The 14,284-nt window shown below is 41.2% G+C and overlaps 2 protein-coding genes across 2 annotated transcripts in view; one reads left to right on the top strand and one right to left on the bottom strand.

Moving 5' to 3' along the window:
• The window catches only part of syn2b (synapsin IIb), a 44,400-nt gene extending 40,604 nt beyond the window's left edge, over positions 1-3,796 (bottom strand). Inside the window, exon 1 of the mRNA XM_029151587.3 lies at positions 2,799-3,796. Coding sequence (XP_029007420.1) covers positions 2,799-3,235 — 437 coding nt within the window. The 5' untranslated portion in view covers positions 3,236-3,796. The remainder of the gene's footprint in view (positions 1-2,798) is intronic.
• A 6,396-nt stretch (positions 3,797-10,192) lies between these two features.
• tamm41 (TAM41 mitochondrial translocator assembly and maintenance homolog) lies at positions 10,193-13,956 on the top strand. Its single transcript, XM_029152077.3, has 8 exons — positions 10,193-10,571; positions 10,918-11,100; positions 11,220-11,312; positions 11,449-11,599; positions 11,817-11,962; positions 12,534-12,699; positions 13,125-13,187; positions 13,313-13,956. The coding sequence occupies exons 1-8, from the start codon at positions 10,434-10,436 to the stop codon at positions 13,402-13,404; spliced, it is 1,032 nt and encodes a 343-aa protein (XP_029007910.1). The 5' UTR covers positions 10,193-10,433; the 3' UTR covers positions 13,405-13,956.
• The last annotated feature ends 328 nt before the right edge of the window (positions 13,957-14,284 follow it).

Raw genomic sequence — 14,284 nt, forward strand, 5'->3', positions numbered from 1 at the left:
AAAGGCCAACCACAGTTAACGACGCTCAATGAGGACAGCGGGGGCTGTAATACATCCACTAACCACCATTTGGAAAGGACGATGCACAAGGTGTATAAACCTGCTGTCAGTCAGAACCGAAGAAGGCTTCTGGATAAACATCTTCAACAAAAGGAAAAGCCAGTCCAGTTGCCCCTCAACAAAACCTCAGGGGTAAACGTGACCTGGATTCATGAGAACCTTCACAAACGTTTATTTACCATCCCCTAGCACCCTTTCCTTTGTCCCCCTAATGAGCCTATTCAGGGCAGGTAAGACGCAAAACGAAACCTTCAGGATGAATTTGTGGTGATTAGCGAAGTTTCTCCCTACCAAAAAAAAAACATTCTTGGCCAACCTTTCCAGTCTACAAGGAGACGGAGTATCTTCGCTGAACTAAAGAAGTGGATGTAATTTTGTGACTGAAGAACTAATTACAATTAGGACAATATCTCTAATATCCCTCTCATTTATGGCGTCCTACACTTCACACATAAATCAAACATGCACAAAAGTTGAAGGATTCATTATGATACAGGAATCAGTGAGAAAGCGGAGACAAATGGGGACACTGAAGTTCTGATGTCAACCGTTACAGACGAGCAGTTTACAGGGTGATGTTCTGTTTTCCATGTTATATTGGCGAGAGCATTTATTGTGGAATGTAGAATCAATAACATTTAGTGGAATGCCTCTCCGGCACAGATACTTTAAAGGAAGCGCTGTCTGTAAGCATTCCGCCAGAGAATACACATTAATATTTATGTCAAACTCTTTGAATGAAAGATTGTTTGCAATCTAAATGGGAAAATGAAAATAATACCTCAAAGTTGCAATGCATACAGTATGATAAATATTAAATTGTATTACTTTCGTGGCATCATATACATTGACCTTTTCTTGAAACTAGCTTTTATTTGTGTTACAGGGCCCAAACGCGTGTCTTTTCCTGAATGCAGACTCCAGTGTTGCTTATGCTGGCATCGATACATCATAGACTGCAGCCATAATCAAAATCATAAGACACTTAAACATAAATGGCCGTTACCATAATGTAGAGCTGCAAAATCAGATTGAGTCAATACAGTGACTGTGAAGGAACCTACACATGCATATTCATGAAGGATTCACACATGCAGAACACAGAGACAGTCCTGTATTGATGGCATTGAAAATAAATCAATGCAAAAAGTCAATGCAAAAAGCAGTGAAAAACATTTAGTCAGTTTCCCAGATCTGTTGCTTTGGTATTACATAATCAATGGTAGATATCACATATTATCACTACACATATAGTTAATATCATGGCATTGAAATTCTATACTGTACATTAGACTTTCAAGGAATTTTTTTTTGTTTTGTACCAAAATACCAATAAAAGCCAGTTTAGTACTGTAGCACATCATATGCAGACCGTTAACTGACTTCTACTGACTATACAAGCATTAATATTCAAATCTACCATTAGAACTGTAATAATATTTACAGAAAAGAAATATTTGTCTATTTATTTATTTTGTGTGTGTGTGTGTGACTTGCCCAGCAGCATGTATTAGGCTGAATGTCGTATTGTAATAGTTTTGCTTTTACAAGGGGAGTATATAATAAAAATATATACTCCTCTTGATTAATGGTTTATTTTTTTGTTATTCCATCCTGAATATATGTGATATGTGATAAATATGTATTTATAACTTTGGCTTAAAGATCATTTTTGACCTTGGACATGGCCTAATCCTCAACTCAAGTTCCACTCACTCACTTGTTCTGCTCTGCTTTCTACCGTTTAACTCTGTTTTCATCTGAAACCGTGAACATTCTGTGGGATACTAGATTATGTTTTACGCAGGACACTTCACAGCAGCCATTAAATGAAAAGGTCACAGATGTGTCTCAAGCCCATCCAATACAAGGCTGACAAGATAAAACTACACCTAGATAATGACATCAATGAATGGCCGGGAAATCCACCATCAACACACCTCTAAGGCAAAATGGAAATTTGCGGGGACAGAAAACGACGAGGGGAACTTTATCACAGAACCACGGCCGCACTTGTCAACTAGAAAGATGTTTTATTTAGAGCTGTGTGTTTTTATACTGTACGAACTATGAATGATTTATGGGGTCATAAGATGAGCATAATGTCCTGTTAGCCGACGCCTGCTGTCAAAGGAGGGAAGCACTTACTCATAGCTGCTAATAATCACACACACATTTGCATACACAAACACTCAGAGACGCGTATAAACGGCTCAAGAGACAGGTGACAGAGCGGTGGTGTTTGTGACTCTGTAGAATGCGTAAAGAAAGAAAGGCTGTTCGGTGTGATTGGATTAGAGGAGCTCTATCGAGGAGAGAAGGTATTTGTACACATGAACGACAGTGAAAGACAAAAATCCATCAATCCAGAATCATGTGTATTTCTTCAAAATGAGTTATTTGGATCTTATGTGGGCTCTACAAATTAATCAACATCTCATTTCATATGAAGGACAGTCAACATTACACCCACACTTTTTCAAATTAGGTGGTTTGGAATCTGGCAGAAAGAACATGATATTCAGTCTCATGTTTTTTTCTGGCAGACTATGGACCAAACACTTTCATGTCTAATCCCAATCATATCAGCATCCCAAACACTTGGAAATAGAGAGCCTGTTTTTAATGGGGTTAACCAAATATTTAAATGTCATTCAGCGGCACTCAGTAAGATACTGCTCGCACCAACCACCCGTCAGAGTCAACTGGGCAACACTCAACCAATCAGAAGCACTTACCACTCATGCTGGGGCTCATCAATGACCAACAGGATCTTGAACTTCTTGGAGAGGGAAGGAGATGGAGCAGATTGCTCCACAAACCCGGCGGCGGACGCGGCTGTCTGTTTGACCACGTTGGTTATGGAGCTGAAGGAGCTGAAGAAACCAGAGGACCCTCCGGAGGAGGAGGACTGGGCCTGTTGGGGCTGTTGAGCCTGCTGGGACGAGCGGCGCTCCTGGGACGCAGGGACGTTTGCAGGAGCCTGGGACGGTGCTGGAGCTTTGGTCGGGGACTGGGCGGGCGCCATGGCAGGGGCCGCACTTTGCTGGGAAGGGGAGGTGGCGCTGGGTGGAGGAGGTGCGGGTGGGTCAGGCCTCTGGAGATCTGTCATGTAGCCATTGGGCAGGTTGGACATGAAGCTGCTGTCAGAGAGGCGGCGTCGGAGGAAGTTCATGATTGCGTCGGAAAGGTCAGGTTCTTGTGAGTGGGTCAGCTGGTTGCCCTCTAAATGTGGCTCCTGGTAGCTTGGCTGAATGAAGTGAAGGCAGAGCGAAGAGACTGATCAGAGGGCAGATGGATGGCAATCACTCCCAATGGCTGAAGGATGGTTGACGGAGAGCTGCTTCTGCGTTGGACAAATGGAAAGCAGGGCAGAAGGAGAGGATGGATGAAGCGATGGTCACGGCTCTGGTCCAGTCTTCAAGAGACAGCTCTCCAAAGCGCAGCTAAGCCAGCATAACAGCACGCATGTATGTGGCGTTCCTCCTGAGCCTCAACGCCTCCTCACGAATGTCCGTGGGTGACGCGTGAGCGTGTGTGTCTGCGTGAGAGAGGTGTGGTGTCGCCCCCTGCGGTGAGGTGCTGGTGCTCGCCCCTCTACTCTGCCTGTCCTTCCTGCCTCCTGAGCTGCAGCAAGCTGAATGCGCCCGAAGAGATGCTGCTCTCCCTGCTTATCTCACCCTTTCACTCGCTCCCGCTCCCTCTGCCCTTTTCTTTCTCGCTCTCTCTCTCTCTCTCTCTCGCTCGCTCACTCTCCCCGAGCACGCTCACTGGCTGTGCACACACCCCACCTCCTCCTCCCCCTCGCCTCCTCCCCGCGCCTGTCATCATCCTCCTACATCATAAGCTACGTTTGTGTGTCGTGCTGCAGCCTTGTAGCGCTGCGTGCCGTGTGCAGTCGGAGGAAGGGGTTTCCTGTGAGCGTGCATAAGGTGGAGTTCACAGATGGAAATGGCATCCACCCTACTCTGCAAGGCCCACCTCCTTCTCCATACGTCCATTTTTTACCCTCTTTTAAGCCTGTATACCCTGCATTCTGCCTGTTGTGTATGTGATAGTGTGTTATAGTGATGACAATTTTCTAATGGATACATCCTCCTAGTCGGTGCTTCTGCCAATTTGTTAGTGAAATCAGCTTAAATTGCAAAAATGTCCAATTTAAACCATTACAGTGAGGCAGAATTGAGAAGACATGCAGCATCCATATACTGAACTGGATAGAAGTAATGGTGCCACTGACCAAACATGAGGATACCCTGTAGTGATATGAATATATTATGGTTAAGGATGCATGTCGCAATACGATAACAGGAAAAGACACACACTAAAATGCATGTATATACTGGTGTTATAGATGCTGTTCCTTTTCTGCACCGAATAGAATATTTGCTTTCAAGCCTTTCACCTCCTCTTCCTAAACAAACGTCTCCTCTTCATCCCCGGCTTCATTATACAATCCCTGTTCTAGGGCACACGAAGAGCACGATTCCTAAACGCCGTCAGCAGCGAGCCGGGCAGCAGCTTTACTTCAAAAAGCAGCCAGGGGATGACACGACAAAAACGGAGAAAGTCGATTATACAAGGAGGGAAAGAAAATCCTACATCTGAACCACAACGAGGGGAACATAGTGTAGAGAAAAAGGCAGAACAGAGGCTCTCTTCTCCTCGGTGGGCAATTATTGCTTAAAGTATGGAGAGCAGTTTGACTAATTATGAGTCATCGCATGTGACTTCTCATTCAACATCATTTCTGGACACTCAGTGTTTATTTTCAGCCGATTTGGTTTGAGCTGATCTAAACTGATGCAAATCAATTCCTTGACCTTTATTCCAGTGAAATGTTGCTTTTGAGCGGCACTCATCTCATCATTCTAATTTTACACAGGTGATTGTTGCAATTCTCAGTCCAACAGATAGAACCTATACAGTGGATCTCTAAAGCTTTAAAGCACCACAGTGTTTTTTTTCATTCATATGTAGTTGAATAGACATTAAACTGCAAATCATGCCCCATCAATGCTACAGTGCAGCCAAACATTTGTGTTATGTGCACTGTAACAGAAAATATGCTAATGACTAAAAGATGTGTGGACAAACGTTTTCTTTCTCATATAAGATGCTCTCTCTTTAAGTCAAACAGTCACAAAATATAATAGTGGTTATTTTATACAGTATATTTGTACAGTGAATTAAAACAAAAAATTACTGACTGTGTTCAACCATCTAAATAATGAATGTATTTTGGTAACTAATGCAGAATAAGTCACGATGACTCAAACCCAGTAACAAGAGGGCTCTGTTTAGTCAACCAGAAGCGAGCTGGAGTGAGTCACAGGGCTGCAGTGTGAACTGTAGCGACATTCTAAGCTCATCCTGCCCTACATGTTTCATGACACACACACACACACACACACACACACACACACACACACACACACACACACACACACACACACACACACACACACACACACACACACACAGCACATTCTCAAAAAGCTATTATATAATGTGTGTGTGCATCTAATCATGCAGGCTAGAGAGTCACAGTGAAACACCGCTGTAACGTAGGGATTAAGCTGTAACGTCTAGCCTGCATGAGCCTTTTCATCTCCATCTTGTTGTGCTGCCTCTCCCAAGCACACACTCAAGTACAGTCAAAGCATTAATAGTTTGGTTCAACCCTCGTCTATTTTGAAATAAAATACAGGCTGCGAAAGGATTATGTCTCCTCCTGGGTTTCTGTTTTCAGATATGGCATGGTGCAGCTACGAGAGGAGATATGATCTGCCATGTGCTGCTGCGATGAAGGGAACACAATAAGGATGAGCAAACATTGCAGGTCCATCCACGACGCCAGGAGCATCACTCATCTGTCAACACTGACGTACTACACAAACGCAGGAGTGTCTTCACGCAGCAACACTAACATATAAGCACAGAAGCTGACATATAAAACATTCAGAAACATTGATTTAGTCCTCTGCCCTAAGTACGACTGCCATCAGTCAGTATGCATGCACACAGGAAGTCAAGGTTTCACAACTGCGTCAAAGATTCATTCAGTAATTAAATGCATTCATTTGTGTGTATTGTGTGCTCAGGCCTGGAAAATGCTGCTTTGAGGGATTTTCTAAAAATATCTGAATATGTGTGAGTGGATATAAGGGTCAAACCTCCTGTGGTTTCACTGGCTTAATTTAGATAATCCATGAAAAATCACAACACTTGGACTCTTTGCACATCTGGACTCGGCAGTAGATGCTCCTGACAGGGTGTAATACATGCCCCACCCTCAGCAGCACGTCCTTGTAATTGAAAATTCTAATATTTTAATAAATTATTCAACTCAATTTTCACTCAACTCAGATTTTAATGCATTTTTAATTACTAGATACAATAGAGCCAACCGTTACTGCTGGAGAATAAAAACTGAATAAATGAAAGATTAGAGTCATGTGATGAGGTCAGAATCAAAGAAGAAACAGGGTTGTTTTAAGGCTGCGATATCACCTAGTTCTGTGTCTTAAAATGGCAAATACTAAAAACAAAAAATCATTCAGAGTGCTTGTTGCATTGGAAATCAGCTTTGATACTATTACAGATTACAAAAACAAGCTAAATGTCCACGCTTCAGAGAACAGTGCAGATTTAGAAAAGCTCGCTCCCTGAATGAACTCTAACAGCGCTGTGTGGATGGATGGAGCTATGAGATTAAAACGCCCACGCACAACTGTGCTGGGAGAAGCAAAGCCCCCAAAACACCGTTTACTCGTGTGCACAACACACATCCACACACTAAAACCAAAACTAAAGGGGATGCTGATATTTTTTAAATACAACTGTATCTTTTAGGCACAACATGAGATTCGAGACTCAAAACTGCCATGGCAACAAGCAGAACAAGTTGGCTCGGAAAGCGCAACAATAAAAGCAACACAAATTCAAAACACTGATCGTCTCTCTTAATGACAAAGAAAAACTGAGCCAAATATCTGATAATATCACCACGGATTATAATGCACTTCAATCAGTCAGGCCGCGTGGAACGGACTGGGGAGTGTCACTAATGACACTGCCCCAGCGAAGTTTTTGAGACCTTGAAGCAACTGAACCCTGGATGAGCAGCAGAAGTAGCAGAACAGCAGGTGACTACAGCGGATACAATAAAGCCCGGAGGAGAGCAGTGCTGTCGCAGCTCAAGAACAGTGAAACACTGAGCAGGAACAAGATGTACAACAATGCTTTGATGCCACAACGGACAGTACTTTTCAAAATTATGAAATGCAAAAACATAAATGAACCAACAATGACTGTGTCGTGTTCAGTCAGTGTACCGAATAATAGCTAAAGACTATTTATGATTAGCATCTCAACTGTTTAACTCTCAGTGGTCACAGCCACAAACAGCTATAATAATTTCTTGAGCTTTTTGAGAAAAATTTAAATTTATTATTTTATATATGTAGACTGTAGACTACATATTTTTGTTACTATAGGGAAATAGAGAGAGAATGTGGATGAGCTATAAACAACTAATGAACTATGTACTTGGAACAGTTGAGCCTGGAACCATGTATTGATTTTATGGCATTTTTTATTAAGTTCTTTGATGTGACGGCTACATTACCTCTTTGACTGAAGCGTACACTGTTTACCTACCTAAATCTTAATGTACAAAGCCGTTTAAGCACCTGAGATATTATATATAAAGAACTGGTAGCAACACAGTCAGTTTCGGTAAAGTTACTGTGTATATTATTAAGTTTGTCCATTCTGTGAAGCAAGATAAAAGTCACTGCCTCTCTTTCCCTGTTCTCGAAGGGCTCTGGAGCAGCTGTGCATCCACACAACTATATATGTGTGTTTACTGGTGGACTTTCTTTTTGATGTTTCACCACTAAGCACAGGCAGCAATGGGAATCTCCATGGCAACAGGCGTGCAAAAGCTGAAAAGACTCTCCAAGTAAGTGGATGTGTGTCTGTGGACGAGGTGCTTCTTTTCCCTGACATATTGTGGGTTATGTCTGATGTACTGATATGAGGTACCTGAGAATATTTCTGCCATTCTTTTAGTTCTTTATTTTATTGTATTTTATTTATATACACCATCAAAAGCTGCAGACACTCCTAAGGGACCATGAAAAGCAAGCTAGATCTTTGCCTGGCTGTACCTACTGAAGCTGTTGACACATGAATTAATTGTTTCTGGGCTGATCACTCAAATTCAATTTTACACAAGTCTACGGTCCAAAATAGAAAAATTGTTCAAATCACTTCAAACTAAAAAAATCAATGCGCAATCACCACAAACACTGACTGACTTAATTACTTGCGCCGAGCAAAAAAACTTACAACTGCAGACTTTACTTTACTTTCAATCATTTCAGAGGCTTTCACACTGGCCCACACAAACACTGAGAGAAGATGGAGGTGTGATGGGAGAATTCTCACAGTGAATGTCTGCGTATATTTACAAAGCTCTCTTCCTCTCTGCCTTGTTGCCGTCTCCTGAGAGACAAACTCACATAACAGTATCGCAGCAATAAGCAGATGACCAGGAAAACAAAAAGATGAATCCTGCACCATAACTGTGTTTTCTACCAAATCTGTCAGATAAAATATGACAGATGACAAAATGAGGAATAAATATTTTTCTGTCTTTCTGTGGAGGGGTTTATAGCCTTTGGGGTATTGTTTTGGCTTCAAGGCGCACAACTTCAGTCTCACTACTCTAATCGATCTAGACTCCCTCTTCTCCCCTCTACACCACCTAACCAGCAGCTAACAGATCACAAAATGAGCAGAGGGGAACATAGTGAGCAGCTAAGGAGCCGGAGATTTCCCTCAGGAGCTGATGGAAACCAAAGCAACAAGAGGAATAAATATTGAACTTAGATTTGTTAGGAGCCCAAAACAGACTCCAGATAACTGTTACTGTGTTTATACAATCTAAATATTTGCTAACAAACCATTTTTTTCTGTTCTTTTTGTTTCAGTAGCTTCTTGTGTGCTCTTAAATTATGAATAAATGATTAGTTATATAAATGATTACATATTTGTAGTGCATAAGATACAGTTATAGTAGTTCTAAGGAGAAGGAAAGGCTGGAGAATAGCAGAATGGATTTACAATGATGCACACAGTGAATGGTAATTTAACATTTCAGGATATTGTAAAACATACATCCTCTGTCCTGCTGGTGCTTCACCGTCTGCAGTAACTAGGCACTTTAACACGGCGAGTGAGCTTGTTAGCATTCATTGGCCTTATCAATATTCATCTGGCTAAAAAGATGGCCGCAGGCACATTCTAGGAGCATAATATTTGGCTCACATTTGACAGGCCCATAATGAGCTGCAGACTTATTGCTAAGTGTCATGAATCTACGGCCCGTTGTAATTCATGCAGCTAGAAATGAGCAATGGGCCCAGAGACCTGATGCTCAGGTAAAGACTGATGATGCCCACAGTCTTTTTGACTCCTCTCATTTTTAACACAAATATTACCCTTAATTCACTTCACACACTGGACTCTGATTATGAATGGTTAAGATGCTAAACACTGATGGATGTGTCTCTACTTTTAGGGGTTGTTCATAAGTTCAAGCCCATAATTTGTTGTAGATTGTAAAAGTCTGGAACAATATGTAATTAAACAGATGACAAGTCTGTTCTCACTTTAATACTGTTTCATACATTTAAAATTACTTTTATAATTTTTCATAACACAAAATCTCCAGCATTAATAGTTTAATCTACTATTAGTGAATGTGTTGTGTTATAAATGTTATAAATAGATTAAAAAGAAACGCTTTGTGTTAACCTTACACTGCATAAAAGCAGATAATGACGCACATATTAGCATGACCTCATAGACACCTAGCTAAACTTGGTAGGAAACCGCCCTCTGCTGACTACATTTAGAAATGTACAGGTTTATTTTAACCATTTGACCTGTAAAATATTGTGTTCTATTGCCAAACTAACATTTAATACATTTGTCCCATCGCTTTATTTTGAAATTCATACAGTAACCAATATTTAAGCTAATTTAACGACGCAGGTAGCTTACCTTACACCTCGAACTCAATTTCCCATCAGCCCCCACAACTCTACGTAATGTGTGACGCTTATTTTAATCGACTGTCAAGCGCGGACCGGAGCTGTCGTATTGATTGTATTGAAATGGTTCAACTGGTTATTTTCGTGTTATCCATTTGTTGTGGTCGCGTTTAGCGGCACCGAGTCTTCAGCCTGAAATGCACCTATTCATTAATAAACCAGAGACGTCTTTTTACACTTTACACGGGCCGTTATCGCACAAATAAAACGACTCGTGCCGTTGCTGGGACTCACTTTGGGTAGTTTAAGATGACTCTTCCAGTCTTGCACAACACCGGCGTGCTTTACAGAAGGATTCTCTCCCAGTTTCCACAGGATATCAGTTTAGCTTTCGCCTATGGATCTGGCGTTTTCAAGCAACATGGGACTAGTCAAGGTCAAATGGAGGTAAACAACACCTGTGATCACTGTTGGAAAACTCGGAACGCGTAATGTAACTAAATGCTACTATACTGTACTATTAGACATTGCGGGTTATAATTTGTATATTAAGCTTGCAAACTTTGCAACGTTTTAGGAGCTGTAGACCTAGTGCACATGCATATGGGAAGTAAGGTTAAATCACTAGCCCCATATTATTTTACATTAAAATAGTTTATAGAGTGCATCAGAACAAAACTGAATTGCTTATCCATAAATACATTTTTTTCTAAAATGAATTAGTAAGCTAAGCTTTTAAAATGCTGTTCTGGTAATGCAATTGTGCTTCTAATAAGAGTTATCTTTAATGCAGAAGAACATGCTGGACTTTGTGTTTGCGGTGGACGACCCAGTAACGTGGCACACAATGAACCTGCTGCAGAATCGCAAACACTACTCCATCCTGAAGCTGCTTGGGCCCACAAAGATCAGCTCCATCCAAAATGAATACGGTGCTGCAATATATTACAACACACTGGTGCCTGTGGATGGGAGGGTAATGTGTTTTATTTTCTTCATATATATTACATTTATATTGTGATATTCAATCTTCAGGCATCTGAGCCCATAATATTACTGTTTTATAAAGTTGTGACCGTTTCCTCTTTTTTTTAGATAATAAAATATGGTGTCATTAGTACAGAGTCTCTCATTGATGACCTGATGCACTGGAAGACCATGTATGTGGCTGGACGCCTTCACAAACCAGTCAGTATAGAAGTTAAAGTGAAATCATTTCTGGTTTTGCTAAACTGCATGTGCACAAATATGAAGTCATATGAATTCATTGTGGGTGTGTCTCCATGATGATGTGCCTGTATATTGTATGTTTATTTCTACACAGGTGAAAATGCTGGTGCAGGGGGAAAATGGAAAGCTCCAGGGAGCCTTGGTGGCCAACCTGAAGAGTGCCGTGACCGCCTCGTTCCTCATGCTGCCAGAGAGTTTCTCTGAAGAAGACCTTTTCCTGCAGATTGCAGGACTTTCTTTTGCTGGTAACCGTAACTGAAGCATTCAACATGAAAAAAAGCATGAGTGTTATTTGCAGGTGCATGGAAATATATTTAGGATAGAAACAAAGTAATATTCTGATAAATGGCCAATTTTTAGGCAATCGTGGGATATTAAACACAGGAAGTTGACCAACAAAAATGTTTTTATGTTTCCAATATATTACATTAAAGATGAAACATGCTGTCTGTGCCATTGAAGGGGACTTTAGGATGGTGTTTGGAGAGGACAAATCCAAAGTGGCTAATATCGTCAAAGATAACGCAGAGCACTTTAGGATTCTGTATAGTAGCATCCTGCAGGACTGCCCGCAAGTAGTCTACAAACCTCAGCAAGGAAAGCTAGAGGTAAAAAAAACGCATACACACACTGACAACACTTCTAAAACTGGCCATTGTCTTGAATGATTAAATAATTTTAGAAACACGTACAGTAGACTACTGCTACTACTACCACAGTACTTCTACTACTACTACAATCACACCTTCCCATGTGAAAATATTTTCAAGCTGAAAGCGATTTAAGCTGTACAGGATGCGTGTTCCTGTCTTTGTCGGGTGTGACTACCTGCTTCACATACTTCTAGCACAATGTGAGTGTACGTGTGTAAATATGTGTTTACACTCTGTATACGGTACACATACCTCTGTATTTTTCTCGGTGATCAGCCTTTGATAACAATTGCCTCCACTCCCTGTCATACTGAAGAAATACTCATCACCTCTGGCTTCACACCATCCTAGTTTAACATGTTTAGCAAGTCGTAGGGAGCAGTAGCTTAGGGCTGTCTTTTGTCTGTTGTGTGTTATTTATGGGTAAAGCCGTGGCTAGACACCACTCTGAATACAGCACGTTTTAACTGTCACACATTTGATGGTCAGTGTCAACTTGTATTTATTATGCTATATGCACCTACAGGTAGACAAAAGCCCTGAGGGCCAGTTTATCCAGCTGATGGCGTTGCCTCGTACCCTTCAGCAGAGAATCACAAAGCTTGTCGATCCTCCTGGAAAAAACAGAGATGTTGAGGAGATCCTGCTGCAGGTGGCCCAGGACCCAGACTGTGGAACTGTCGTGCAACAAGGTTGGGACACAATTGGCCAGTGGGTCATACAATACAAGTAGAATACGTCCACAAATGGTTGGAATGTAAACCACCAGCATATTGTAAATATTCTGTCAAAAGGACCTAATGAATGTCGCTTATATGTGTCTAACATGCCATTAAGATTCCCATCACTCATATCAATACATGTCATAGATATTAACAAACGGAGTAGACAGGTTTCGTTAGCCACCTTTATATGCCAGGAAGGGAAAAAATGATTGCCCAGATGGAGAGTGGTGGATGGATTAAATGGAGAACAGTAAATCCCAAATGTTATATTTAGTGGAAATGTTCTTGTTAGTAGATTAAACAGGCCCTTCCCCATCGCCATCATGAAATTCATTCTGCCAAGTGATGACATAGTAAATGTGTCACAATTGCATGTTTTGGTTCCTCCTCAGGTGTGTCGTCTATTGTGAAATCCTCTAGTATAACACAGAGTATCAAAGGCATTGCTACAGCTGGTAAGTAAACAGTATTTTTCACATGTTTAGATATTCACTAAATCTAAAAGCTTAATCAGGTTGTGTTGGTGTTGTAGTGGCTGAATAAAGGCCAATTCATGCTTTCTGTTTGCTACTAAACCCAGGCTTGTGGAAGACAGTGTCTTACAGCTCAAAAAAACTGAGGAAGATGTGGAGAGGCTGGAGGAGGAAGCCGACCGTCTCCCATATGTCCTGAACCCATTTGCCCCGATGATCATCGTTCATCTTTAGATTTCTTACCCCCTTTTTGTAAGGTTGTGTGACTGGTTTAGAACAGTTTGTACAACCTCTTTTTTTATGAAGCAATTCATAAAAGTTGTAGAATAAAGGGTGACATTTCACAGGCCTGGCTGAATGTGGCTGACATTTAAAGTGATGCAGATTAGACCTTTCTGGAAACAATGCAGCAGAACCATTTAAAGCCGGAGATGGTACAGGCAGCAGAAAATCACAGACCAGGGCAAGCTACAGTAAAAGAAGTCTAAAGAAGTGAGGAGGTGTCTTTGTTGGGCTGTGGTGTTTCTGGAAGGCAGGTGATGTGCAGCCAAAATGCTGAGGAGCAGAAGTTCATATTTTGTGGGTAGTTTATATCTGTGAAACCACTGCATCTATGATCTGATGTTGACCTTCACATTTTCCAAGGTTGAATATTATCACAGTCTGTGGTCACACAGGGTCACACTTGCTTACAAAGTGTTTGTAATAATAATGTTCCCCTATAATAAATACAGACCAATCCTTAATATCAGCCCCATGTTTGAAAAATGACTTTTATTTATTTACTGTTGGTCTATGGTGGGAAAACTGCTCCTGGTTATTGTTTTAACGTACACATGTTAAAACAATAACCAGGAGTTTATAGGGGTATTGCCGGATCACTAATCATCCCTCTAGGTCACAGAAAAATATAGCTGGTCTTGACTTTTTTCTCTAATCTTACCTAAAATACCAAACAGAACATGTTTGGAAAGCATACTCACACCCATCAGATACGTGTGCCGAGATAAACCTTTACTTGTTTGTGCATCAGGACATTTGCAGTCGTGCCGTCACAACAGTGACTTCCTGGTACCGTC

The sequence above is a fragment of the Betta splendens genome, chromosome 5 (assembly GCF_900634795.4).
Source record: "Betta splendens chromosome 5, fBetSpl5.4, whole genome shotgun sequence".
Classification (NCBI taxonomy): Eukaryota; Metazoa; Chordata; class Actinopteri; order Anabantiformes; family Osphronemidae; genus Betta; species Betta splendens.